The sequence below is a fragment of the Podospora pseudoanserina genome (assembly GCF_035222485.1).
Source record: "Podospora pseudoanserina strain CBS 124.78 chromosome 7 map unlocalized CBS124.78p_7, whole genome shotgun sequence".
NCBI lineage: Eukaryota > Fungi > Ascomycota > Sordariomycetes > Sordariales > Podosporaceae > Podospora > Podospora pseudoanserina.
In genome coordinates this window covers 1,300,680-1,327,095 of record NW_026946671.1, presented here as the reverse complement: position 1 = coordinate 1,327,095, position 26,416 = coordinate 1,300,680, and the positions used below count along the sequence as shown (strand labels likewise).

Genomic DNA, 26,416 nt, shown 5'->3' with positions numbered 1-26,416 from the left:
GTAATTAATCTAGAAGGGAGATAGATATCTAGGATGGGTGGTGGGTGGTGGTTGGTTGTATGATTTGTTTGATGTTGGGGGTTAGAATGAATGGGAAATGAAATGGCCATGTCCATTTGAGACTTGTGTGTGTGTGTATCGTACAAAGAGACAACAACAACAACAACAACAACAACAATGGCACTCTTGTTCCCCCCTGACTGGTGTACACACCACACCTTTCTTGATAGGACACTCTTGGGAACAACAACCGCACAGAACGCGATGTGTTGATTTCCAGGTAGGTAGGTAAACTTACATGCATCCATCCCTTTTTCATGTTTTCTTTGGAGGGAAAAAATCTTGATAGATTCAGCACATAAGGTAGTAGAACAAAAACCCCTGACCGAGCATAGGTACTGACAGCAAACCAAAGGGGTTCCTTGACTTTAGACAGAGAGAGAGAGTGTGTGTGTGTATGTCGAGGTTGTCAGAGTGTGCCTTGTTTGGAAACGTCAGAACAGCAGCAGAAAGTGTTGGAAGATGGTTGTCCCAAGGTAGGTCACAAACAGGGCTCAGGGGTAAATCCACACCACCCCCCTACCCGAGGTCCCATGCTCATTCAAGTCACCCAAATCACAATTCACCATGATCCTTTCAAAAGAAACCCTTTCAGTTCAATACAACCCCCCCCCCGCGCCCCCCGGAACCCACCACTACCATAAAGCCCACCAACTAGTAATACCCTTTGTTACGTTGTCAAAGTTGTGTGTGTAAAAAAAGACAGACGAAAATACCCTATCAAACAAACAAAAAAAGAGAAGTAAGAAAATAAAAAGCAAAAAAAGTAGGAAACAAGAAAAGTTCAACAACCCGAATTTCCGCTTCCTACTTGCTTCAAAAGTTCCACATACTCCTTTCCCTTTCCTTTCCATTTTATCCCACACACATGTTATTCAACTTTCCATTTCCGTTTGAATTTGGATTAGTTACAAAGGTCCCAACCCCTCTGCTTCAAGCTTTCGTAGAACGCTTGCGAAGTTAGCAAGCTTCCGTCTGATTGATCGCATCCCTTGTTCCTTCTAGTGGCGGATACGACTGTACGACCAGATGCGTGCCCTCATGTCACCCGAACCGGTCGCAAACCAGCCGCCCGAGTTTCCTGACGCAGGGCTTGGAGCCACAGAGATAACCGAGTTCTTGTGTCCCTGGAGCATGAGCTGGGTGTGTCCGGTGCGGGGATCCCAGAATTGAACGCCGCGGTCCTTGGAACCGGAGAGAACCCATTCATTGTCAGGGGTGAGCGCAACACTGAGGACGAAGTCCTATTAAAAAGTTAGCAACGAGGCCGCGGCTTCAAGACCTAGAAATACATACCCTGTGTCCCTCAAAAGTCCTGATGCAGCGGCCGACCGGCTTCATGATACCGCCGGGCATCTGATTGTGATTCCGGGGAGCGGCAAGCTCCCACATCTTGATGGTCTTGTCCAAGCTACCGCTGACGAGGTCACGAGAGTTGGGCGAGAAAGCAACAGAGTAAACACTGTCCTTGTGGCCCTCGGGACCCTCGAGACGCTCCAGCAAGAGGCCTGTCTTGACATCCCAGACCCTGACACTCTTGTCAAGCGAGCCGGCGGCGACATACTTGGCATCGGGCGAGATGGCAACGGTGGTGACGCCGTCCTCGATGGTGAGCGTTGCCGTGTTCAAACCAGTCTCAATATCCCAAAGCCTGACAGTGCGATCACCACTGCCAGAAGCAATGGTGCGGCCATCACGGGCAAAATCCAAGCTGTAGATATCCTGCTCGTGACCAGCGAAAGTGTTGCGAATCTGCCTGTTCTTGATGTCCCAGACTCTGATGAGCTTGTCTTCAGCACCGGTAGCCAGGTACTGCCCGTCTGGACTGAAGCAAACGCTTCTGATATAAAGATCGCCGTTGAGATCAATACTCTCGTCTTGGAGAATGCAGACCTTGTCACCAGTCTGAACATCGTAGATCTGAGCAGATCTGTTGCATCCCGTCGCGACAAATTTGCCATCGGCGCTGAACCTCACGCAGCAGACCACACTCTCGTGCTGGAGAGTGTGAACCAAATCAACATCCAAAACACGGGGCACCGCTTGGTTGAAAATGGCCCACCAATCGTCCTTGACCTTCTTGATGTGGCTTGGGAGACGCTCGGGGTCCAGGTCGCTCAATGCGTTGCTCTGAGAAGAAATCGGGACGGGCTGGTGCTGCTGCTGTTGCTGCTGCACCATGCGGGTGTGGTCGGGGGTGGGATGGGTCGGGACCTGGGGAGACTGGCCGGGGCCGTTGTAGGGAACCGGAGTGTTGATCTGGGGGGTGGCGGGACCGCCGGCAGGGGGTCTCCCGATCGGCTGGCCTCTCTTGCTGCCGGGGCCGGGGCTAGCGGTGCTCTGGGGGGGCTGAGATGGAAAACCGCCGGGGGCTGGTCCTTGGTACTGTTGCTGGAAAGGGGGCTGCTGAGACGGCGGGGGAGGAGGGGGAGGAGGTCCCTGCTGGAGTCCCGGTGGCGCGGGGGGCATGTGGGGAGGCTGCTGTTGCTCCTGAGGAGGATGAGGAGGGGGGGCCAGGCCGCCCTGTCCGCCCTGCCCGGAGAGGATCCCGTTGAAAACACCACCTCCCCCCATGTTGCCTATCTGAGGAGGGGGCTGTTGGGAAGGGCCAGCATGCTGTGGCGGCGGGTTCATAGGTCCCGGGGGGCCACCGCCGCGAGTTTCCAGCTGACGACGAAGGAGGTTGATTTCATCCTCGTATCTGAACAGGCGCGCGCCGCGTTAGAAGGCTTGTGTAGTTTGTCCAAGACATGCTTCAAGCTTACTTTTGCTTCAGTTGGACATGCTGCTGCTCCATCTGATAAACCTTCTCGCGAATCATTTGCATCTCTTGAACCTGGGCCTGGACTGTGGCGGAAAGACTGTCAGCATTGTCGGGATGGGACAAGGCACGGCGGTGTTGTCGAACCAAAACTTACTTTGGTGTTCATATCCCTCGATCTGTCGTTGATGCGATTCAAACTCGGCGCGGATGCCCTCCAGGAGCTCGTTCTGGCGGCTGCCATTGGGGTTGGCAGGGGGCGCGACGCCCATGCCGCGATGGCCGGGATACATCGACATTGTGTGCAGTGGGCGACGATAATGTCGGGGTGGATTGGATTGATGGGGGGGCGATGCACCAGAGAATTTACGAATTTACGAGTAGACAAAAGTCTTGGCGAGAAATGGGTGCACGTCGCCCGATTGCGGCGGCGGCTCGGTCGAGGGCTGTGAGCTCTTGGTTCCCCCGTCGATGGTGTGGATGAGGCCGTCGCGCGTTCCGAAGAAAGAAAGGAAGAAAGAAAGAAAAAGACACGGCACGGGTGGTGTCGGGTGTCGGGTGAGTGGTGATGTTTTTGACGCAGGTGTTTTGGTGGAGGTTGTGGTTGCAGACAGAGAGGCAGGGAAAGGAAATGGAAAGAAGGTGAAGAGCAAGCAAGAGGGAAGGAAAGGCGCCAGAGTGGAGGGGGGCGTAGGGGCGGCTGGAATCTACCTGGGACGGTCAAGCAGGACAGAAAAAAAAAAGGTACCTTTGCCGACGTGTGGCAGTAGCGCTGGAGTCAAGTACCACGTCCCGGCAGGGGACCAGGACCGGGGGCAGATGCGGCGCTCCTGCTCAAGAAGACCCACCCAATGTGGACCAGGGACCGTGCACGCGCAGGCTGTCTTAGCGTGCGCCGTTCTGGAAAGTGGAAAGGAGGAAAGTGGGGGAGTGGGTCAAAATGGGGGCGTGTGCAGCAACCTGCAGCGGCCCCAGGGATGGGGTGGCTGCAGCATCGAGCACACACGTTTTGTTTCCCGAGAGACCAACCATTTTCAGCAAAAGCCTGGGCTCCTGGAAATTTGTGACAGAAGTGAAGTCAACCTCTCGTGCCTCTGTGGGTGACACAAGTTTGTCTTTTCCTACTCACCTCACCTCACCATCCCACCTCACTTCTCACCATGCACAACACAAGCAGCAAACCACTCTGAAGGGAAAGCACAAGGCATCCGTATTCCGATAATGAAACACAAAGTTTCGAGGGTTGGGTGAGATATCTCATCTGTGTGGTAAGAAAATAAAACGAGCACAAAGAACAGGGGTCCAATTATCCGGTTCGTCACAGTGCTGCAACAAGTGGCCCTCGGCAAACCGAAGCAACATCCCCGCTTGCCATCCACCCCCATCCACACATCCACCCCCATCCATCCCATCTCATTCATCACATTCCATCGGCATCGTGGTGGTGGTGGTGGTGGTGGTGAGGATTACCCGTTTGGGCTCTCCTGCCAATGTTCGGGATGACCCCCAGCCTGCGTTCCGCATCCGAGAATAGCCCCGCTGTCAGCGCATGTGCCGTCATGGCTCTGTCTCGAGCACAGATCACAGCAGGCAGCATGTCTGCATTACATGTCTGCACATTATCTGCCCAAGTCTGGTTTGCCTAGAGGGAAACGGAGGTCTTATCACCGCAACGTTTTGATCTTGCCTGCTCCAACGCTTCCTAGATCCTGGAACACCGAAGAGGCTCACCGCCGGCTGACAGTCTTGTAGTAGTTAACACCATGTCAATGCGGGGAAGTGGTCCGACCATTTTTACCAGCATACTTTTCTTTACCTATGTTTTAGACCTGGCCTTGATAGGTGGCCACCGAGGAAAGCCCAAGATATAACGAAATCTGACCCGACGTAGCCGATGGGGATCGACATCTGCATCGATGCACTCCCAGGCTTCGGGGTCATCACCTGGAGGATACTCGGAAGCTCTCTGCCATGACGGAAAGTTCCCCCGGAGATGGGGGCGCACATTCCAAGGGAGAGAAAAGAAGCGGGTCTCTATCTCCGCACCAGCTGGGCCGAGCCGGGAACCTGTCCAGTGCGGGCCGAGACAAAGCCACCGGCTCAGCCTTGTTGATTATGTGATCGAAAACCACTACATCTTGTTGTCGTTGCTCAAGCTCAACGGTCATCCAGCGAGGCCGCTAAATCTCGTCACTAGCCAGTTCCAACATGGAAATATGGTGGCTTCCTTCTGCTCCACGAACTCCTATACCAAACAACATCACACCTGCTTTACCATCCAGTCACAACCGTCATACCAAAATCGTTCGGAATAAGTTAAACTCACCTCCTTCACGCCTGTTATGCAGCAGCCCTCTTTTTGTATCACAGGCCGGCCGCATGTCTGATCGCAGAAAGGCCTGCGGAAGCTTTACTACTAGCACTCCTACGTCTTGAATCTCATTCTCGATTTGGACACTGGGTGTTTGCTTGAAACAAAAATTCTTGCGTAAGGTATCTCATTCATGTCAGAGATAGCGAGGTGCATCCTTCTTCTTCTCATCATCTCATAGTCGATATATGGTATTGTTAACAAGTAGCTAGAGAGAGAGTCTCCCGGGCCTCCATCTATCCGCTTTAAGCCCCCTCACGAGCACGCCACCGAAGTTGCTGACGACCCCTCCTCAATCACTCCCCGTTTGAACTGTGTAGGCATCCTCAACGTCACCCCCTTCGGGAACCTCCACGGACAGGTACCTGGCAACCCCGGGCTCGGGCAGAACGCGGATCGTCTGTGCTTCTCTTGGATTTGGTTCTCGTATTCCATGGAAAAATCATGTACGACATCGGGGCTGTAGAAAGATGGATTGGGCCGGAGTTTGGGGTCAGACTTCCTTGGTCATCTCACCGGGTTGGCCCAGCGTGTTGGTTTTTTTTTTTTTTTTTTTTGCCGATGACGGCTTTGAGTTGCTTGACGCCGCTCTCTGTCTGCGGGTCCGTGACCCGAACCGCAAACATTTCGGGAATTCCCGCATATAGACGTCTTGTATTGCCGGGTTTGGGCAGACTGTAGTAGATGCAAAGTCGCTGTTCAGTTGTTGGTGGTGTGATAAGTATGGAATCAGGTAGGAAGTCGCTTGGGCGGGGATATGGAATGTGTGTGGATTTTCGGGCTGGGGGAGGTTAGCTGGAGTTTGGTTTAAGGGGGAAAGGGGGGTGTATGTACCCTTGGATACGGTTGGCAAGGTATGAATGAGAGAGCGTGGGCCTCTGGGATCATAGTTGTGAGGAGGAGAAAGATGATGCTGGTGAGAGGAGTCATGTCGTTGAAGGTGAGGGTTTAGGTGGTGTTGATGGTAGATGGTTGGAACTCGAGCTGGTTGGTGACTTCTGTTTTGAAGGGGGGGAGGGGGAAATAGTCTTTATATCACACTGACGTTGGTTCTCTTTTTTTTATTTCTTCGTTTCGGGTCCAAACTCGACAGAAACCGATTCAGTCGTGCTCTGGAATATTTCCTTCGTGACAACCCCGTGTTGTCTGTGTTGTCCCGCCTTGTTGGTGTCTCTACCGCTGACAGCTTTGACCCCTTGTTTGATGATGGTTTCCGCCGTACACCGGCTCTCTTGGTTGTTGTATTCCCTAGCCTTGATGAAAGCGTCCAGCCTTTTGGCAACTTCCAAGCGCAGGTAGATGTTGCTTGATCTGGATTCAATGGGGCGGTTTTTCGTATATGCTCGGGTGATCTTCCAGTTGGTATCATGCTCAACCAGGGCCTTTCCATCTCGGGGAACCGCGATATTGAATATCTGCCATCAATCCCACAACGGCGGGACATGGCGAGGGCCGGGGAGAAGAAGACGAAAATGATGAAGAAGCATGTAAAGGTGTGTTTGAGCATTATTGCGGTGGTTTGTTCAGCAGTCGTTTTGGTTCTGTTAGGAAGGTCTTCACTGAAACTGCGGCAGGAATAAGAAGATTTGGCCACGAGGTAGTCTACTCCCGTCATATAAACTATCCCGACTGTCCCCTCTTCTAGCTTCTTGGGCGGCCTTCCCATAATGGCAACACTTGGCGATGAACACGAAGCAGAGACAAGACTTTCAAGGTCATAAAAGATGTCACCAAATCCATCCACTCGGATGTCGGCAGTCATTTTGGCGTGCAAAATTCGGTGAGAGGTTGCCGAGAATGACGCCGCTTTCAGGGGAGGCCGTGGGTAAGGTCGGCTGTTGACGCCGTTGGCGTGTTTTATGATCTTCGCGCATCATGAGGCACGGCTAAAAATAAGAGAAGGCCAAGAGGCAGCATTTCTAGAAGATGGTTGTGTGTGTCTGCTTGGGATGTTAGAAGGTGTCACATGCTGGTGGAACAAGAGGTGAGAAAGGGGTTGCTACATTGATAGCCGCTACGCCAAGATGGTTGAGTGACACTTCATATTTATTGTATACTCTGTTACTAGGAGGATTTCAGAGCACGTACGGTCAAAGTGGGATGAGATTGCTATGATGCTCATGATCTGCCTCACAGGAGATCAAGATCACCGCGTTGTTTCCATCATTACCGAAGCTCAGGAGTCGGTGGTCGAAATGGATATCTCAAACAAAATTTTCAGAGACATCCCCTGTTATCTTGGCAGTTTTGAGAGGGTGCTTTGGTTTCATTATGCCCGGTTTGGCTTAGGCTACATCTGTGACATCAGGGTAGGTGAAATCTGGGGTCTCTCTCAGGGGTAAGGGGTTCGAATGATTGGAGATGGTTGACTCTTTGTGAACAGGTCCTCAAGATCGCCAGCGACACTGGTGTTTGTAGGCGAGTTTCCGACCTTGATAACTACGCTTTGCATGGATTAACTACACTGCGAAGTAAGCCAAAGCAGAATATTACTTCAAACCCACCTCAAAAACTGTTAAAACACTTCCAAAGACAATCAACAAGCCTCGAAAGATAGTTAGTAGACGTTGAAGGACAGTGACCCAGTATGTTTCCTATCTCAAAAGGTGTAAGTAGACGATCACCACAGGTGTTACTGACTTGCAGTAAAACTTTTCATGTTCAGGGCGTGCATGGTAGGGATGTGATAGCATCTGATCGATCAACTACCTTGGACCCAAAGGTTTGTAATATTCAAGGTGGCGTGTAGAGTCCGGAATGGTATCCCATGGGCACCCAGCACGCTGGTTTTCGGGCGACTGGTCAACTATACTGGAAGCGTCCCATGTGACACAGAAGGTTTCGACGATTGTGTCGACAGACAGTGTTCATGAGCTGGCCATAGAGCGATAAACAAGGCTGACAAGTACCTCTGAGATGAGACCTCGTGTTGTTGGCTCGAGCTGCAACTTTTGTTTGGGGCTGGACAACTCAAACTATCAAGATGAGGGGAAGACCAACCCTCATGAAGACGGTCGTGATCTAGGCTGAACATGACCTCTCGTGATAGCCACGTTGATATCCAGCATCTGTCTCGACTGGAGCTACCAACTAAGTGGTAGTGCAGACAGTATGTAGAAGCAGAGAAAACTGCCGTACGGCCTTGTTAGTTCAGTATCGCGTCGATTTGCTTCGAGAGGGGATCACTTTTCCACGGGGATCTGGGCATTTCGGTACGTACACGGGGATGGCAGATCACAAGATCACAAACCAGACAGAGCGACCGTCGAACAAGATTTGTAGGAGGTTTTGATGGCATCCCGACCATGCCGAGAACTCCGGGCAACATGGCCCGTGAGAATGGCAGAAGCTTGGGCCCCAATGGGATCAGAGATGTGCCTGGCAGGGTTCGGTGGCTTCGGGCTCGGTGTCGCTGCTAGACAGACAGTGGTAGGTGCGCGGAGGCCGCTTGATCTCGCAGGTGCTTATCAATCTATGTGGGGGATCTAAGCCAAATCAGTCTGCGATTGGCCAAACCACAGTCTGGTTAGCAGGCTCGGCCTCGGGTCGTTGAACGGACACCATCCCATCGAATGAAGAGCTCACGCCATTTCTGCCGCATGGCAGCTTCGAATCTCCGGGAGTTAGTGCCAGATCTGGGCGAATCAAAAGCTTGAGAGCCAAACGGATCATGCAACTCGACAGTTTGGTTGCACGACCACCGCCAAAGCGAATTGGATTGACGGCTGTTGTCCCAATTCTTCATCCCAACTGGTGCCATTCCAGCTTGTCGAGACCTGCTCGGTCCAGGGGTTGCGGTCCAAGACGGACGATGATGGACAGCTTCTTGATTAGGAAGCTCAACCCACTGCCCTTTTTCAATGTCTATCAGCAAAAGTATATTATGTGTATACAGCATTCCCAGTCCGATCAATTCCAATCTCAAAGATACCGGCCCCCATCTTCCAGACACCTCTTTCACACTGCATGGTTCCGTTCTTGTGCAATCATCCCCGTCCCGTTCGGAAACAGCGCGGCCGAAGAATCAGAGGCTCCACCGCTCTTAAGATTGCCCCCTGCGTCCCTGCCAGCGAAGGTCGTTGCCAAGGGTGTGGAAATCGCACTAGAACAAGCCGGGGAGTCGCCCTCTCCCTCACGCAATTTTCTCGACCGCTGCTTCTTTTTCTCTCGCCTCCCCCCCCCCTCCCCTCCATTCTCTTATCTAGAGCAAGCTCGCGTCGCGTGGGAGAGGGACCGTCTCCGTCAACTTTGTCTTTTGCTTCTCATTTTCTCCCGTTTTGCGCATTCCACTGCGCACAATTCTTTCAAGATGGACGTCGTCCTCGAAGTTTGCGATACCTTTCTGTTCGATTACATGTACCAATGGGTGCTACCAGCGCGTCCAGCTCCATCCGGCCTTACATCCCAGACCTTTGCCAATGGCACCTCCATGTCAACATGGCAGTACAAGCCCGCGACAGAGTACCTGTACCTGACACCATCACAAGCCGCATATGGCAGTTTATGGGCTAGAGATAACATCTGGCGCCAAGGAGTCTCGCTATTCCTCATTCTCTGGTTTGTTTACCCCTTCCCTCTCACACGCAATGCCCACCCGCAAGTGACACTAACCCTCCCTCCCCAGGATCTTCGGCTTCCTAGTCTACTTCGTTTTCGCCTCCCTCTCCTACCTCTTCGTCTTCGACAAGAAAACCTTTGAGCACCCCAAGTTCCTCAAGAACCAAATCTGGCTCGAAATCAAGCAAGCCAACGAAGCCATGCCCATCATGGCCCTCTGCACCGCCCCCCTCCTCGTCGCCGAGGTCCGGGGTTACGGCTTCCTCTACGACACGCTCGACGAAGCCCCCTGGCCGTGGTGGAACTGGTTCCAAATCCCCCTCTTCCTCTTCTTCACCGACTTTGGCATCTACTGGATTCACCGTGGCCTTCACCACCCCTGGGTGTACAAGCACCTCCACAAGCCTCACCACAAGTGGATCATGCCCACGCCCTTTGCCAGCCACGCCTTCCACCCTCTTGACGGCTACGCACAGAGCCTGCCGTATCACATCTTCCCCTTCATCTTCCCGCTGCAAAAGGTGGCGTACGTGGCGCTGTTTGTGTTTATCAACTTTTGGACGATTATGATTCACGACGGGGAGTACATTGCCAACAACCCCATCATCAACGGGGCGGCGTGCCATTCGATTCATCACTTGGCCTTCAACTACAACTATGGCCAGTATTTTACTCTGTGGGATCGGATTGGCGGGAGTTACAGGGCGCCGGAGCAGGAGATGTTCCAGAAGGAGGTCAAGATGAGCGAGGAGCATTGGAAGAAGGAGGTGGAGGTGATGGAGCAGATCCAGCTGGAGGTGGAGGGGGAGGATGATAGGGAGTATGAGCCTGAGATGGAGACGAAGAAGAGGCAGTGAGGAGCTGTTTCTTTTGATATCAAAACTTTCTTGGGGGGGGTTGGCTTGGGGTTGACCGTTCTTTTGGGTTACCACCCTGTGGCGGCTGGTGGTCTGGGGTGAGGTTGAGCAGAAAGCTCACGGTCGGTGGTGTTCATGATGAAAATGTAATGAAGGGGTGGTTTCATGTTGGGCTTTTGGGAAAGTAGGGTTTTTTGTCCTGTGATGGATAGTGAGGGTTTTTTGTTATATGAGGAATGCGCGTCTGTATATAATAATTATCTTTGGGTTGGTTTGGACTTGTTAATATCATTGGGAGGAAGGAGGACAGGTGGGGCGGGGGGGAGGGGCATGATCCTAATGGGCAGCAAGCAAGGCGAGGGAGTAGGGTTGGCGTTTTTTTTAATGAATGAATGGTTGGTTGGGTGGGAAATAGGGGGTGGGGGGAGGAGGGCGGAGGACCAAAACACAAAACAGGGGGGTATCTCCTGATGGGAGATCGCTCTTGAGATACGTACATATTAGTATAGGTATTCTTGTAATATGACCCGTTGGCAATGGGTTGGGTTTGAGAAAGGGATGAAGGCTTGTGGTTGGAGAGTAATGGTAGTGGAGGCCTCGGTGGCTCTTAGTAATGATGAATGGATGTGTCCATTTTGAAGGAGAACACTATGTCTGGATATAAGGGTCTGGCCGTGACATGTCAAGATTGGGATATGGTCTTCAATATCTGCTATAGTAAGTATCAAAGATCGCCTGGTCAGTCTGAAATTACACAGATTAGCAACTATATTCCGAGTTTTATTAAGAACCATGTTTCTAATTTTAATGACTTCTCCTTCAAGCACATTTCCCATCCTTTGTTGAGGCCTATATAAAAGGCAAGAAGCTCTCGAGAAGCACTGGGAAAATGGGATAGCTCTTTGAAGACATTTTGGTATATCTCCAAAAGACATCCAGTCATCAGGCTTCTTCACCCTGAAAACAACACTGAAACCTGATCGAGTGGGATACATCTCTTTATTTTTCGCCTGCGTATGTAAAAACCTTCAAACTCCCTCCTCCCCAGTGGTATCAAATGTCCCTCCTTCCTTCTTACCCCCCTTCCCGCCCCCCCTTTCTCGCCACATCATGTGCAATCCGTCCGGCCAAGGAACCCCGTCCCATGTAAACGCCTTCGCAGATTATCCCGCTCCAAAATATGAAAAAAATCAACAAAAAGAGTAAAAAGTAGGGGAATATGTAAATAAATAACAAAACAATAAAAAATCAAGATAAGGAAAAGGAAGGAAAAGTAATTAACGATAGTGGTTGGTTGGTTTATGAAGCCAAACCCATGATATATGCTCTGTTTTCCAAACAGCAGCAGCGAACAGGAAAAACCTTAACCAGACCAAACAACCCCTCCCCCAACAGACTCTCGGATTTGCATTTCCTCCCTCACGAGAAACTAACAAACTTTGGATCCCTCGGCCTCCCATCCGCCCCAATCCCATTCGCCGCAAACCTCTGCTCCATGTACACCCTTCTCGCCTCGTCAAACTTCAACCTCCTCTTCTTCATGATCTGCAAGATCTCCCTCTTCGCGACCTCGTCCAGCCCCGACCTGGAATCGCCCGCTGCCAGGTTGGTGTTTAAATCGAAATTCGACGACGAGAGACCGGCTTCCATGTCGGCTTCAAAGGACGAGTTTCCCGGGAGGCGGGAGTAGAGGTACGAGGCTGTGCGGGATTGGGAGAGGTGGGGGAGCCAGGTTGCGCGGAAGAGGTAGGCGAGGGTGGTGAGGATAAAGGTTAGGAGGGTGAGGGTTGAGTAGAAGAGGTAGGTCATGGCTGCGGTATATCGTGATGGAAATTGATGTGCGCCGCCTTGGGAAAGGTTCAGAGAAAACGCGTAAATTAACCTCCTGGCGAGTGTGTTTTGTTTATGAGATGTCGTCAAAGCAAAAAGAGGTTGCGTTTGCGGCCCGGAGATCTGGTGGATGTAGTCTTGCGGCGGAGGCCTCGGTTCGTTTCACTTCGGGGAGATCTCGAGATGCGGCGTAAAGCACTGACGTGATGCGATGGTTATGGAGGGGTGGTGATAGCGTCGGAAAGCAAAAAGAAAAAGAAACAAAAAGAGTGAATGAATGTAGAAGGGGTCAAGACAGCAGCAGTCAGAGGAATGTGGTTCTGGACATTGCAGTTGCGCTAATGCGACTGGTGGTTGATTGACAAACTTCCCGGGTTTCCGGATGGTTTGGTTTGCTGCCGAATGGGCAACGAGGCGGTGATCAAGCTGATGACATTTCTTGGGGCTTGGGGCCATGGCTGAGCTTCGTCAGCAGGTGAAATGACGGATGTGGTGCTTGGGAGAAAAAAGCACGGGCCAGCTTATGCAAGCCAGCTCGGCCAGCCGCCAAGAGTTTGCTCTCAACTGATAAGAAGCGATAAGGAATTATAGGCTAAACCCCTTCGGGATAGTTAGGCGAGCCCACATTGCTGCGAGCCAGGCAAAAAATCCAGGCGTTGGATCTCGAAATTCAAGATCACGAAACGATTTCGCAGACGACTTCACTCGAACCGCCTCGCCCAACCCCAAACCACCCACACACCGCCAAAATGTCCAACGTCTCTGCTGATCTCATCTGGGAGGTTACCCGTATGTCTGGCCCGAGAATCCGTCACGAACCTTCAAGCGAGCCCCAGCTAACGAAAATGCACACACAAAGGCCTCCAGAACGCCTTCCTTGTGAAGCGCAAGGAGAGCGGTGGTATCCAGTTCTCCCGCGACCCCCTCAACCTCACCAACGTTCATTCCCGCAAGTACGCTGGTTACGTCAACGACAAGGTACGATAAGATACGAGTGAAGGAGTCAACAGGAACTGATATATACATGGGTTAGGCTATCGGTGTCGTTGCCGGTGAGAACAACACTATCCAGGTCATCTCCAAGAAGGTGTCCGCTGGCAATAAGCCCGCCTCCGGCAGAACCGTCTCTACCATTGGCGCCTCCAAGGCCAACCGCAAGTCAGTAGCAACCCACGCGAAGTGAGGGTATCGCCAGCCATGCTGACAGTGATGGATTTACAGGACCTACAAGTCTATTGCCAAGCAGACCGCCAAGTACCGTGGTGATCTCCGCCAGGTCGCCGTTGCCCGCGCCTCCGCCATCCGTGCTTCCCAGAGACCCGTGAAGCCCTCCCCCGAGCCCAAGCTCCGTGGCAACGCCGCCAAGAAGGCCGCCGAGAAGTCCGAGTAAAGGATGGAAACGGGAAAAAAAGGGAAAACGTTTATAAAGCTCTGATGTTGAGTCCGCAACTCCTCGGGTAGACAGAGAGTTGGATGACACGAATGGGATGCCGGGGCAAAATCGGGACAGGGACGGATTGTCAAATCTTGCATTCAGGAATGGGCATGGCGTTTGATATCCACAAGCAGAGGATCACCTACTCAGTCGGGATCTGTTTTGCAGCCAACGGGCGGTGTTGCGGTCAATATACGAGGCATTCATAATGATCATTCGCTGAGGAATCGACGAGCTCAAGTGACGACATGTGTAGTCTAAAAGGTGTCTTTTGGTTCAGGGGTATTTATTTATGAAAACAGCCATTGAACCCGCCGGCGGGTTCTCACGAGCCTGTTTGGGATTCAAAACATGGAATGCATCCCGATCTTGCCCGAGTCCAGTACCCGAGTGTCGGGCCTCGGAACCCACATGTCGGCCAGTTCCCGCAGTCATGGCCGGCCCGTGCCGCGAGTTGTTCGCGACTGAGGACTGATGACCGACGGAGACGTATCACGGCTGTGGTAGCTGTGGTAACTGAGGGAGGGCAGCAAAAGGGGATGCATCAATTGAGTTTTTCCAGGCGGGAGTCTCCCCGAATAGGCCGATGGCGTCTTTGCTCGCCTCTTGTTTCTGTGACACACTGTTGTACACTTGGCCCTCCGGCAATAGTAACGGACCCCTCCCTGGCACCCCAGCAAGACGCCGGCTGAGGGGGAGGAACGCGGGGCAACTGACGACACGGGATCGCGGTCAGCCAAGCATAACCCCGCCAACTCTACTTAAGCTTGAGCCCCCCAAGCTTCCCCCTTCTCCCGGATCCAGCTCAACCAGATTCCCATCATCCCAATCCATTGACCGTTAGATTTTAACTCTAACAGCCCCTACGCACTCGCCTTCATTGTAGGTATTCCCATGTGATTCATTGCTGATTCTGAACCCCGTTTATCTCCTTCTCAGAAACACCGCAAAGCTGACAATCACATTGCGCTCAACAGCTACCCCTCTATATCCCCTTTATATTTTCAAAATGGTCAAGGCCGGTAAGTGTTTGCCCGAACCGCGCAACATGCGCGCATAACTGGCATGGAAAACGAGACGGGAGTCTAACATTGGGAATAGTGGTTGCTGGTGCCTCTGGCGGTATTGGTCAGGTATAGCTTCCTCCGTCACTACCATCGCCGTCATGTTTGAGCGGCATTACTGACCGGACGTCCGCAGCCGCTCTCCCTTCTTCTGAGCCTCTCCCCGCTCGTTGATGAGCTCGCCCTGTACGATGTTGTGAACACTCCCGGTGTCGCTGCCGACTTGTCCCACATCTCCTCCAAGGCGGTAAGTGACAGACACACAATCGCGAACCGCGAACCCGCGAACTCCGGCTGACCTTTGCCGCAAACAGAAAACCACCGGCTACCTTCCCGCCAATGACGGCGCCAAGGCCGCCTTCAAGGATGCCGACATCATTGTCATCCCCGCTGGCATTCCCCGTACGTCCGACTGGTGCCGTGCTGCCGTCCCGGCGTATAAGTGCTGACGATGACCTCCCACTCTAGGCAAGCCCGGCATGACCCGTGACGATCTCTTCAACATCAACGCTGGTATCGTCAAGGGCCTCATTGAGGTTGCCGCCGAGGTCGCCCCCAAGGCTTTCATCCTTGTCATCTCCAACCCCGTCAACTCTACCGTCCCCATCTCCGCCGAGGTCCTCAAGTCCAAGGGTGTCTTCAACGCCCAGCGCCTCTTTGGTGTCACTACCCTCGACATCGTCCGCGCCGAGACCTTCGTTGCTGAGATCGTCGGCAAGGCCAACCCTCAAGAGCTTACCGTACCCGTCATTGGTGGTCACTCCGGCGAGACCATCGTCCCTCTCTTCAGCAAGGTCACTCCTTCCGTCACCATCCCCGATGACAAGTACGATGCTCTTGTCAACCGCGTCCAGTTCGGTGGTGATGAGGTCGTCAAGGCCAAGGATGGTGCCGGCTCTGCCACCCTCTCCATGGCCTATGCTGGTTACAGGTGAGCATAATCATCAGAGAAAGAGGTTGGGCTATTGCTGACACACATACCAGATTCGCTGAGAAGCTCCTGAAGGCTGCTGCTGGTGCCAAGGGCCTCGTTGAGCCCAGCTACGTCTACCTCCCCGGTGTCCCCGGCGGTAAGGAGATTGCCGAGAAGACTGGTGTCGACTTCTTCTCCGTCCCCATTGAGCTCGGCGTATGTCTTCCCCCCTCCCCCCAGTCTTGACCTCTTATGCTGACAAGCGAATAGCCCAACGGTGCCGAGAAGGCTATTGACATCCTTGGCGACATCACCGAGAAGGAGAAGGCCCTCCTCGCGGCCGCCGTGTCTGGTCTCAAGGGCAACATCTCAAAGGGTGTTACCTTTGCCCACAACCCTCCCCAGAAGTAAACAAACCCCCATACCCAAAAGTTTCTTTTTCTTTTCTCTTTCCTACCTCTCTTCGCGCGCGACAAGCCATGTGTAGTTTACCAAGTAACTTCTTTCGTGGCTTTTGTTTGTTTGTGCTGGAGCTCAGAGTGATGAATGTGTGACAACGACCCCCCGATAGAGAGCAAACAAATAGAAATGCACTGTTTGAATTTGTAACAGAAACAGGGTAGCTGATTGGTCTTTTTCTCTCTCTTTAGGTTGTAAAGGGCATCGTCTGCGTTCATTACTAAGCGATAAGGCTGGCAGGAGTGCCTTGTGAACTCTTTAGATCCTTCTAGACGGTTGGAAGGACGGGGGAGGTTGTGGAGTTGACAAGGGGGTTGGGGGGAGCATATAGAGTGTAGTCTTTGCCAGTTTTTACATAATATACGCGGTTATTTCTCTTTGAGCACAGTGTGAACTTGTCTGCAGTTAGGGAACATGGTGTGGATGAGGAGGTGTTCAGTGTTAGGTGTGGGTGTCTTTTCTTGGTAGTCATATATGGGTGGGTATGGGGGGTGAGGATCTGTCGAGTCTGTACTGTGTGGGAAGATCATTCCAAGCATTAGCATGGCAGCAAATGTGTGATATGCATGAGAGAGTATGCAGCTGCGGGTACATGTGTAGAGGGGCTGGTAGATAATCGAGGTCAAATATGGAGCATATATCTCGAATTTTCTACCTCTTCAGTACCCTAACATTGACCTCTTCCTGGTTCTCCAAATCCTATATCTGTATACACTCTTCAGTCTATCCTATCTAGCTTGGCAGAACGGGGCTGGGAAATAATGATGAGGAGAGAGACAATGTGAAAGGTGTTTTGTGTGTGTGTGTGTGTGTGTGTGTGTGTGTGTGTGTGTGTGTGTGTGTGTGTGTGTGTGTGTGTGGACAAGCAAAAGGTAGATACTATTCTCGGAAAGACATTGTAATTTCACACTGATGTGGTCTCTAAAGATTTGAGGCCATGATATAAAGTCATCAGGTGGCCACAGCAACACAACACATTAGATATAGAGAGAAAAAATTATAATTCAGTCAAACCCCCTCTCATAAGAATCCATTAGGTATCACTACCCCGCCCGTTCCTTTGAACTCCAAAACTCCCATATGCACCTTTAAACCCGGGATGATGCTGTTCATATAGTTTCAAAACCCAATGCTTGTCCTGTCTCTAGGCCCAGCTATGATCAATGATGAAAAGAAAAGAGAGACCAGCTATTTCGCAGGCAAAGTCTTGATCTGAAACACCGCCCCTGGCAGCTCCGTTGTCTCGGCTTGAACAGTGGCTTGTATCCCCATCGCCGCGAGGGCTCCCCTCACGATGCCGCAGGGTACCCATAGGAACTGTTTACGTCAGTGTATTTGTGAAGATTGGGTGCGAAGGGTGGGTAAAACTTACCGGTTGGGCTCTTACAACAGCGGCCTGTTGCGCCCCTCCACTTCTTCCTCCCGTCTCGACGCTCATCCGACTTAGTGGGCGGAAGTTGTTGTCCGTCAGGACGTACACGCCCTGTTTCCACCAAAATAAATTGTCAGCATGTCCTTCCCATATAAAATTTCCCTTTCACATTGCCCCACTTCCCGGTAATCCCTCTGTGATATCCAACTCCTTTCCTAGAACACATCTCTGTTCAAATGCGCCTGACATCTCCGTGCCTATCCCAATCCAGCACCCCCTTCCCTCTTCACCCATCTTGATCCCCTTCCCACCATCACACAACCCCCACTTGACAGAAAAGAAGAAACTCACCCTATGATTAGTTTTCAGATTATCCACCTGCTTCCTAAAAACCAACCCCCAAAGATCCTTACACACAAACTTGATCACATCCAGCGCGTCCCCAAACTTTCCCCTATCCTTCGCAAACCTCTCCACCAGCCCCTGCCCAACCCGGTACCCTATCCCCTCCAACCGGTAAAACGCGGCCTCCCTTTCCTCCTCTTCTTCACCCTCACCCTCAGAAATCTCCGAGTTTATCCGATACGACATTGGCACAACCTCAATCAACAAAAAATCCAACGCCGACGACGAGAGGAAGCGCGCGGTGGGATCGAGGTGGTTGTAGGGTGGGGGGACGGGGTCGAAGGACATTTTGGATGTGGTCAATCAATTCGCGGTGGGGTGATTGTAGGATGTCGCGTCGGGGAGGTGAGGTGGTAGTTTAGAAATCGCGGGTTTGTTTGTTGCAAGTTGGAGCTCGAGATGATGCAAGTTGTTGAACAAGAAGTGATCCCCGCCAGTTGCTTCCCGGGAGCTTTGAAGCACAGAGCCAAGCCAAGCCAAGCCAAGCCAGGGACTGTGGGGCCAGACGCATGTAACTATACAAAATATGCAACTAAGACCTATATCTCAGGGGGCTGATGACAAAACACATCATAACCATCTCATCTATCCTGGGTGCTTCTAAACCCTGAAATAATATGCCAACTGGCTTGAAACATTCAATGCCTATCTCCCAAAGCCAGCTGTTACATTTCAACAAAATCACATTGGCTTCACCCAACTTCAGTCCACTCTCACAACCACATCACCAAAATCACACCACCTTTTATAAATCATTTACCAAATTTCTAGTCGCAAAGCAACCAGTGGCTTAAAAACAATCCACAAACCATGGATATATCAACCCTCATTCCCTAGCAGAAAAGAATACCTGCTGCACAGGATTCCCAACTCCCGCTCCGTCCCGGCTGCCCGTTTGTGATGACGCCCAAAATGAAAATTGCTCCCGCTCAAAACGCCAATGCCATGCCCAGCCACAATCGGGAAATGCAAAAAAAAAATCCCGGGGTTTTGTAATTATACACATCAAAAACATCACACCAGGATACCTGTCCCCAACTCACCAGATTCACACCGCATAACCAAACCCGATTTGTGTATCTGTGCACCGCCGGGTTTACCTGCTATGCTCCTCTTTACGGTGCAAATCAGTCCCGGTAACGTCCTCTCGACCGGCTCTGGGGGAAGCGTTTTCGTCTCAACACTGTTGCGCCAAGTGTTCCCACTTCATCAATATCCTGCCTCTAGTAGTACCTCGGGCGCTTTGCGGGCTGGGTATCATCTTCATCGTCAGAGGAAATCAGGTCAATGACCTCGGGAGCGGATCGCTTGCTGGAGGACCGGGGTGCAGCAGAGGTGTCTCTAGAAGCACCACTCTGTGGCGTCCCCAGATAAGCAGCACTCGACGGATGCTGTGCAGAGCTGTAACTTGGCTTGCTGGGGTTCTCATAAACCACGAGATCATCGTCGTCAATATAGCTAGCCTCCTGACTCTTAGAAACTCCTGTGTCCTTTTTGGCACCAGGAAGAGCCCATTCTCCATTTGGCTCAATGGTGACCTGCTCCGTAGATTCCGATGTGCGAGCCAAGATGTCACGCGCGTACCTGGATAACATGTCAGCAAACCACATGCAGAACCACCACCGCAGGGATACCTACTCATCAATCGCCAGCTGCTCAAACGGGGTGGCCTTGTTGCAAATGGGACACACCCACAATGGGCTTTGCTCTTGCATCTGGAGATAGGAAGATGCATCGAAACACTGAATGTGGTTGCACTTGACGCCGCGGCATGGATTTGTCAGACGCATGTATGTGATGGGGCATTTGAGGCTCAGGTTCTGCGATGTCGCAACCACATCTGGATCACTGGCCGCCTTGGTAACTGTGCGAACAAATATCAGCAATGATCCACAAACACAAACAATAATCATGTGCCTACTTTCATCAATAACGTGCTCCTTCCGGATCTTCTGCCTGATCTGCGGCACCAGAGCTTCCACCGTGGTTGTTTTGCAGAGGACCACGGACAGATAAAACTTCTGCAGCAAAAATGTTAGCGTTTCCAAAGGTAACCACGCAGGGATTACCGCACCGCGGGCACCTTTTGAGTCAAGGCATATGTCACCTCGATGCGGTTGGTATAGCTCGGAGGTCGAAAGCGCAACAGGTGCGTCACATCGACAGGCTTCGTCGAGCCGGGCTTGTTTTTCAACCCTCTCAAGTTGGCCTTGACCTCCTCGCCATTTACCCGTAGTTCGCATTGATAAGGAAAGGCAATGTCCTGAATTGGCGTTGTCCCGTTGGCACAAAACACCAGAACCCTCATGGATGGGTTTTCATCGCACACAGACATCTCCGACCCTCTCAACTCGATCTTTTCCGTGTTCCTATGACTCGTCATTACTATTGCGTTGTCAGCAGATGCAGTAACTCTATATATAATTCAACATACCCTCCAACTCTCGGGGTTTGCCCAGCTGGTGCCTCAGCTCGTAGAAAGGGCTCGACTTAAAGGCAAAATGCTCGATTAGTCGAGCAGGTGGTGGTTTCTGGATGGGCATCCCGGCCGAGTGGGAGTTGTAGCCGCCATATGCCGCCCGATAACCCGAAGAGCCATAAGAGGACGCCATGGTAGCATATTGGGGCGGGGTTGCCGGTCGTGGTGGTTGGTATTGCGACTGACTGTTGTACAATACAGCTGGGAGGGCAGCTTGCGGAACAACTATCGCAGGGCTGGCTGTCGGGGTGGCTATAGGACGAGATGCTGGAGGAGTGGCACGCGCCAAAATGTTCTTGCGGAGTTCCTCGAACTGCTGCCAATCTTGCTTTTCAGACACGTTGGATAATTCTGGAGGTAGGCAGTTAGTCACTCTGCGCGATTGAAGCGTGGGATGAAACGCAACATAGGTAGGGTTGTACATAAATAGCAAGTAAACCGGAAAAGAACTGGAAGGGACTCACGTTGGGTGATCCGCCTTTGTAGATCGACTTTGTTGCCCGTCTTAGCGAGGCCATTGACCTGACATATCTGTTGGAGCACCGTCTTTTGCAGAGCAGGATTCTGGACGGTGCGGGTCAGGTTCTGCAGTTCGGCTGTCTTGTCGGCCATGGCCCGATGTCCTTGAGAGCGAGGGCGCGGCAAATTCAGGCCGCCGACCTCCAATATTTAAACAGGGCAGCCACCCCAGGGTTCTCGGGGCGAGGGCGCGGGAAGGAGGGAAGGAAGGAGTGATGCACCGCACCTCTCTCCCGGTCTCCGGGGTCTCTAGGTCCCGTTTGTTTACGGGTAAGAAGCGGGTGCGCGCAGCCTGTTGATGATGCCCTGAAGCGATTCTTGCTCAAACTCGATATCCTGGATGCTGTGATGGCTGATGAAGTATCGGAGACGCGTGTAACCTGCTAGACTTTGACGCCCTCGTCACCGGCAGCTCTGCGCTGTCGCGAAACTCTAGGGTGGTCGTCGATACAAAAAGGCGGAGTTGGGCGGCAGAAAAGCCCACGACCAGCGATCGTCCACTGTTGCCCTTTTGCAAGGGTACCGCCACTGTCGCCGTCGGATCCTCGAGTGCGGAGAAAGTCTCGGGTACAAATGGTTGATTGGGTCTGGAGGTCCTGGCTGCCTGAAGTTGTGCTGAAATAGAGTTCGGCAGGGGAATTTGGTATCCACCAAAAAGTACCAGTACTTATTCTAAGTGTGGAGCTTGGACCAGGGTTTTGGTTATCGAGGCGTCGAGAAAAAAAATCAACTTTGATCCCATGCTCTTATCCGTGCCTTGACTTTTTGGCCCCATCTTCACTCACCAAGTTGCTCCCATTCACCAGTTGTCCACCACCATCACCACCACCACCACCACCAAGAAGTTTTGATAGTTCCGTTTCGCCAGCAATTTCACTTTACACACACAAACCGTAAAAATGGGCAAGAGCTCGAGAGCCAGCACTATCAAACAAAACAACCGGAAACTCAAGGCCAATGTCTTCGGGCCCGTCGAGGCGGCTCGTGCTGAGCGTCTACATGCCAAGTTGGCAGAGCTCATTGCGCAGCCCAAGCCTGTGAAGGAGTTCGAGATGAACGACGGTATGTCTGGAAATATTTAACACAACTGAGTAAATATGTGCTAACACTGTCTGCAGAGCCCGTGGATGAGGAGGCCAAGGAGGTTGGGGCTGAGAAGGAGGAGGGTGAGTTTGACTCTCGAAGTGAAGTCAAGTGAATTTCAAACTGACATAATTCAGTTGCCATGGAGGTTGATGAGAAGCCAGCGGCGCCATACAAGGAGAAGGAGCGCAAGCGGAGAGGCAAAAAGTCCAACATTGTCTTCCGCAAGAAGGGCCCCAAGACCAACAGCAAGAAGAAATGAGTTTTGTGGTCTTTCAGAGGCTTTACTTTTTTTTGATACCCAACAGGTCAATATTCACATCGGAGCCATGGCCAGCTTCAGACTTGGAGTTGGCCACTCAGCTCTGAGCCTGTAATGGGCGAGGAGAGACAAGGGGCCAAGGGTCATTGCCTTGACGGAGCGGAGGCACACGCAGCATGGAGACAGCGCAACATTGGACTGGTTCAGGCGTTTGGTCATTTTTCTGGCGTTAATAATGGGTCGTGGAAAATTGTTGGAGTCGACGCTCGTCTGATTCAAGACGAGTTCTGATACCCTCGGTGGAAAGCAACAATCACTCGGTGGCAATGACCCGGAAGAGGAGGGCACCATCTCGTGAGAAATACATTTGTGTCATGCCACAGTTTTCCCCCATTTGCTAGCTTGCGAAGATTGATCAAAGACCTTCCTCATGGTATTCAGACCTGCCGTTTTGGTGCAACGGCTTGCGGCAAAGTGTGGGGCCTCGATGTCTGGGGCCAATCTTGGACTAGGGGTCCGTCCAATCACGAACCCCGCCTGCTGCTTCAGACATTCCAGAAGGTCCAAATCCCAAGACATGGGGTCAAACTGCACCAAGATGGATATGTTCAACCTTATCTCTGAAAACTGAGTTGACAGTTGTCTCTTTTTCTTCTTCTTGGAGTTTTTGGGGATGGCCTGCTGTACGCAATAGACTGGAATATCCTTGGAAAACAAAAAAAGACATCTCTTACCACACCCCACTAAGCTTCAATTCCTGCTCACGCGCGCCTCAGATACCAGCGTAAGAAAGTTGGACATGTCGCCGCGTCGCAGTCGCGATGGCGGCATCTTGAGCACTCTGCTGCTGGTGGCAGCCAATCTTCTGGTTCCAATCGCCATATTCGTCTTTGGCAAGGGGTTTTTTCCCTACAAGCCACTTCTCCCTGGCCTTGCGACGTATGGCGAGAGCTCCGTTTATGGCGAGCCACCAAAGGCGCAGTTTGACAAGCTGGTGTTTATGGTTGTTGATGCGTTGCGGAGGTATTTCCCCCCTTAGCCCCTCTTCATACAGTGTGCGCTTTATGCTGACCCTTTTGCGACAGTGATTTTGTCTACACAGCAACCAGCGGCTTCAAATTTACCCAATCGTACGTCTCTGAATACTGTCCGACGCAAATGGGGGGGAAGGCTGACCGAGAAGGGAATAGACTGATTCGCGATGGGGGTGCTCTACCGTTCACGGCACATGCCACTTCGCCGACTGTTACGATGCCACGGCTCAAGGCGATAACCACGGGGTCTATTCCTTCGTTCCTGGATGTGGTGCTTAATCTGGATGAGGGGGATGAGAGCTCAAGCTTGGCGTCGCAGGATACGTGGTTGGCGCAGATGAAGAGGAAGAAGAAGGGAAAGCTGGTCATGTACGGAGATGATACATGGTTGAAGCTGTTTCCGGGCATGTTTGACCGCTTTGAGGGGACGACTAGCTTTTTTGTTTCGGTAGGTGGGATGGCTCTGTGAGAGGTGGTTTAGGGGGCTGACTGAGGGGTTGTATAGGACTTTACCGAGGTCGACAATAACGTCACGAGGCATGTTCCGGAGGAACTGGAGAGGAAGGATTGGAATACTCTGGTTTTGCATTATCTTGGGTTGGATCATATTGGGCACAAGGGCGGGCCGAGGAGGTAAGCCACTGCTGGTGAACGGACAGGTGCTGGTGGTACTGACGGTTACAGCCCCCATATGCTCAACAAGCAGCACGAGATGGACGGCATCGTCAAGCAAATCTACCAGGCCATCGAGTCCAAAGACCACCTCAAGTCAACCCTCTTTGTCATCTGCGGAGACCACGGCATGAACGACGCTGGGAACCACGGCGCCTCCTCCGCTGGAGAGACATCCCCAGCCTTGTTGTTCCTCTCCCCCAAACTCAAGAAGCTCAACAAGAGACATCGAGCACCGCTGCCAGAGAACCCCGACTTCCAGTACTACGACACCGTCGAGCAGTCCGATCTGGCGCCCACTCTTGCCGCCTTGATGGGCGTTCCAATCTCCAAGAACAACCTCGGCGCGACCATCCCTGACTTTTTGCCGTTTTGGTCTAGCAGTGAAGTCAAGGCCGAGATTCTCATGCGCAACGCGGATCAAATCATGCAGGTGGCCCACGCGGCTTTTGGCCAAAAGATGTATGAGTGGTCCTTTAAGGAAGACGGCAAGCCCGAGACAGACGATGAGAAGCTAGCTGCCGGTTACATGGAATTTGAGCAGTTGTATCAACAAGTCTACCGAGGAGCCAGTCCTGACCTTTACCAGGAAATGATCCCCAAAGCAGGAAACGTAAGTTCTCCCCGTCTCTTCCCGCAACTACCTTGACTAACAAAAGCAGTGGCTCCACGAAGCCCAATCTTTCCTCTCCGGCATGGCGAGCAACTATGACACTCCACAAATGCTCCTCGGTTTTGGAATCGCCCTTTCGGCCCTCGTCCTCGCTCTCATCTCCTCCCCCACCCTCCCATCCATCCCCTTCTCCCTCGTCACTCTCGCCTACGGCGCAATGATGTTCGCCAGCAGCTACGTCGAAGAGGAGCAGCACTTCTGGTACTGGAGCACAACCGCCTGGTTCGGCTACCTCCTCGTCCGGGGCCTCAACCGCAAGACAGCCCACCCAATCGCCCATGCTGTCTCCTTTGGTGTGATCCTCCTCGCAGCTCGCATCATCAAATCCTGGAACCAAACCGGCCAGAAATTCGCTGGAGAGCCTGACATTGTCACGCTCTACCTCCAGACGTCCCCAGTCCTGTTATGGTGTCTAGTCGGGGCAACATACTTTTGGATCCAGCAACATCTCACCTTTGGCCTCTCCAGCCTGCCAATCTGGCTTTCTTTTGCGACGTCGATTGGACTTGTGCTCGCGGCATTCACCTTCAAGGTTGCCTTTGTGGTGGAGGATGCGCCAGAATTGTTGACAGAGTTTGTGAAGAAACTGCTGGAGATTAATTTCAGTGGTGGGGGGAGGGAGCTGGTGGAGAGAGCGCGGGCGGTGTTTATCGGGTTGGGGATCCTGATGGCTGCTAGTCTGGGATTCATGGGAGCGAAGAAGCAGATTAGCCAGGGGCAGCCGGGGGTTTTCACTGCTTTGACGGTGCTGACGCTTTTTTTGGTGACGCAGAGCAGGGTTACTGATATCCCGCTTTTTTTGCTTTATAATCTTCAGTTTAGGCTACTACTCTCCTATGTACCGGAGTTGGAGCTGGGGGAGATTACGCTGTCGAGTCTACTGCTGCAGTACGCCTCGTTCTTCGCACAAGGCGGCTCCAACGCCATCAGCTCGATCGATTTATCGTCGGCGTATAATGGGATCGCGACGTACAACGCGACGTTTGTGGGGATATTGACGTTCTTGTCGAACTGGGCTGGGCCGGTGTATTGGGCGGTGGCGACGGTGATTTTGCTGCTGAGCAAACGACAACATCTGCTGAGCCGCCGCCGGGGAGGGGAAGAGGGAAATGTGTACAAGTTGCACGTCTCCCTCATGACGGTGTTTATCGCCGCGGCGACGGCTGCGGTCATGGGGGCTTGTGGGGTGTTGAGGGATCATTTGTTTATTTGGACGGTTTTCAGCCCAAAGTATCTTTATGTTGTTGCCTGGGCTGGGGGGGTGCATTTGGGGGTGAATGTCGGGATGGGGGGTTTGTTTTATTGGCTTGGGGTCAGGGAGGGGAGTGGGAGGGAGAAGGCGTGAAATGAGGGACGGGGAGAGAGGACTTTCTGGAAGATGGGCACCTTGTCGTCTTTCCCCTTTTGGATGATCACAAGACGCATTCTGTCAATAATACTTGGGACCTTTGTCGTGTCGGACTGAAAAGGGTGGTATATAGTAGAGATACTTTTGGCATCATTTTGTATACGAGTCAGATCATCATGCGAGTCAAAATAACCTCCAACGGTTGGAATACGGCAGAATGAAAATAAATGTGATTCAGTTGGGCTCCCGAGCAGTAAAAAGC

The 26,416-nt window shown here is 52.2% G+C and overlaps 9 protein-coding genes across 9 annotated transcripts; 5 read left to right on the top strand and 4 right to left on the bottom strand.

Moving 5' to 3' along the window:
• Nucleotides 1-46: 46 nt before the first annotated feature.
• On the bottom strand, nt 47-3,562 carry TUP1 (General transcriptional corepressor TUP1). The gene is made up of 4 exons (XM_062950688.1): nt 2,979-3,562; nt 2,826-2,907; nt 1,357-2,761; nt 47-1,304 (listed from the first exon to the last, which is right to left on the bottom strand). The coding sequence occupies exons 1-4, from the start codon at nt 3,118-3,120 to the stop codon at nt 1,062-1,064; spliced, it is 1,872 nt and encodes a 623-aa protein (XP_062796722.1). The 5' UTR covers nt 3,121-3,562; the 3' UTR covers nt 47-1,061.
• A 5,369-nt stretch (nt 3,563-8,931) lies between these two features.
• Nucleotides 8,932-10,927, top strand: ERG3 (c-5 sterol desaturase). Its single transcript, XM_062950687.1, has 2 exons — nt 8,932-9,749; nt 9,817-10,927. The coding sequence occupies exons 1-2, from the start codon at nt 9,004-9,006 to the stop codon at nt 10,604-10,606; spliced, it is 1,536 nt and encodes a 511-aa protein (XP_062796721.1). The 5' UTR covers nt 8,932-9,003; the 3' UTR covers nt 10,607-10,927.
• Nucleotides 10,928-12,023: 1,096 nt separating this feature from the next.
• Nucleotides 12,024-14,187, top strand: QC764_710630 (uncharacterized protein). Its single transcript, XM_062950685.1, has 5 exons — nt 12,024-12,956; nt 12,980-13,225; nt 13,296-13,414; nt 13,470-13,594; nt 13,658-14,187. The coding sequence occupies exons 2-5, from the start codon at nt 13,186-13,188 to the stop codon at nt 13,824-13,826; spliced, it is 453 nt and encodes a 150-aa protein (XP_062796719.1). The 5' UTR covers nt 12,024-12,956; nt 12,980-13,185; the 3' UTR covers nt 13,827-14,187.
• QC764_710640 (uncharacterized protein) lies at nt 12,026-12,415 on the bottom strand (the record flags this gene model as incomplete). The annotated part of the gene is made up of 1 exon (XM_062950686.1): nt 12,026-12,415. The coding sequence occupies one exon, from the start codon at nt 12,413-12,415 to the stop codon at nt 12,026-12,028; it is 390 nt and encodes a 129-aa protein (XP_062796720.1).
• A 324-nt stretch (nt 14,188-14,511) lies between the features above and the next one.
• On the top strand, nt 14,512-16,689 carry QC764_710620 (uncharacterized protein). Its single transcript, XM_062950684.1, has 8 exons — nt 14,512-14,753; nt 14,849-14,893; nt 14,973-15,004; nt 15,072-15,182; nt 15,250-15,337; nt 15,404-15,866; nt 15,920-16,064; nt 16,119-16,689. Exons 2-8 carry the CDS (start codon nt 14,881-14,883, stop codon nt 16,257-16,259), a joined length of 993 nt encoding a protein of 330 aa, XP_062796718.1. The 5' UTR covers nt 14,512-14,753; nt 14,849-14,880; the 3' UTR covers nt 16,260-16,689.
• Nucleotides 16,690-17,222: 533 nt separating this feature from the next.
• QC764_710615 (uncharacterized protein) lies at nt 17,223-18,372 on the bottom strand (the record flags this gene model as incomplete). The annotated part of the gene is made up of 3 exons (XM_062950683.1): nt 17,223-17,624; nt 17,680-17,790; nt 18,031-18,372. 3 exons carry the CDS (start codon nt 18,370-18,372, stop codon nt 17,496-17,498), a joined length of 582 nt encoding a protein of 193 aa, XP_062796717.1. The 3' UTR covers nt 17,223-17,495.
• A 935-nt stretch (nt 18,373-19,307) lies between these two features.
• On the bottom strand, nt 19,308-21,726 carry pli1 (E3 SUMO-protein ligase pli1; the record flags this gene model as incomplete). Its single annotated transcript, XM_062950682.1, has 6 exons — nt 21,028-21,726; nt 20,519-20,914; nt 20,168-20,469; nt 20,006-20,105; nt 19,723-19,948; nt 19,308-19,668 (listed from the first exon to the last, which is right to left on the bottom strand). The coding sequence occupies exons 1-6, from the start codon at nt 21,173-21,175 to the stop codon at nt 19,308-19,310; spliced, it is 1,533 nt and encodes a 510-aa protein (XP_062796716.1). The 5' UTR covers nt 21,176-21,726.
• Nucleotides 21,584-22,427, top strand: QC764_710605 (uncharacterized protein; the record flags this gene model as incomplete). The annotated part of the gene is given in 4 exon segments (XM_062950681.1): nt 21,584-21,890; nt 21,906-22,144; nt 22,201-22,248; nt 22,303-22,427. The coding sequence occupies 3 exon segments, from the start codon at nt 21,982-21,984 to the stop codon at nt 22,425-22,427; spliced, it is 336 nt and encodes a 111-aa protein (XP_062796715.1). The 5' UTR covers nt 21,584-21,890; nt 21,906-21,981.
• Nucleotides 22,428-23,226: 799 nt separating this feature from the next.
• LAS21 (major facilitator superfamily transporter protein) lies at nt 23,227-26,151 on the top strand (the record flags this gene model as incomplete). Its single annotated transcript, XM_062950680.1, has 5 exons — nt 23,227-23,450; nt 23,513-23,909; nt 23,967-24,094; nt 24,146-24,746; nt 24,796-26,151. The coding sequence occupies 5 exons, from the start codon at nt 23,227-23,229 to the stop codon at nt 26,149-26,151; spliced, it is 2,706 nt and encodes a 901-aa protein (XP_062796714.1).
• Between the last annotated feature and the right edge of the window lie 265 nt (nt 26,152-26,416).

Bases quoted from the DNA above. Each gene is read 5' to 3' on its own strand.
- TUP1 (XM_062950688.1), bottom strand. From the start codon at position 3,120: ATGTCGATGTATCCCGGCCATCGCGGCATGGGCGTCGCGCCCCCTGCC. The intron at 2,908-2,978 runs GTAAGTTTTGGT...TTTCCGCCACAG, and splicing joins CGAGGGATATGAACACCAAA to TCCAGGCCCAGGTTCAAGAG. The intron at 1,305-1,356 runs GTATGTATTTCT...ACTTTTTAATAG, and splicing joins GGACTTTTGAGGGACACAGG to GACTTCGTCCTCAGTGTTGC.
- ERG3 (XM_062950687.1), top strand. From the start codon at position 9,004: ATGATGGACAGCTTCTTGATTAGGAAGCTCAACCCACTGCCCTTTTTC. The intron at 9,750-9,816 runs GTTTGTTTACCC...CTCCCTCCCCAG, and splicing joins TCGCTATTCCTCATTCTCTG to GATCTTCGGCTTCCTAGTCT.
- QC764_710630 (XM_062950685.1), top strand. From the start codon at position 13,186: ATGTCCAACGTCTCTGCTGATCTCATCTGGGAGGTTACCC. The intron at 13,226-13,295 runs GTATGTCTGGCC...GCACACACAAAG, and splicing joins TCTCATCTGGGAGGTTACCC to GCCTCCAGAACGCCTTCCTT. The intron at 13,415-13,469 runs GTACGATAAGAT...TACATGGGTTAG, and splicing joins CTGGTTACGTCAACGACAAG to GCTATCGGTGTCGTTGCCGG.
- QC764_710620 (XM_062950684.1), top strand. The intron at 15,005-15,071 runs GTATAGCTTCCT...GGACGTCCGCAG, and splicing joins CCTCTGGCGGTATTGGTCAG to CCGCTCTCCCTTCTTCTGAG. The intron at 15,183-15,249 runs GTAAGTGACAGA...TGCCGCAAACAG, and splicing joins CCCACATCTCCTCCAAGGCG to AAAACCACCGGCTACCTTCC.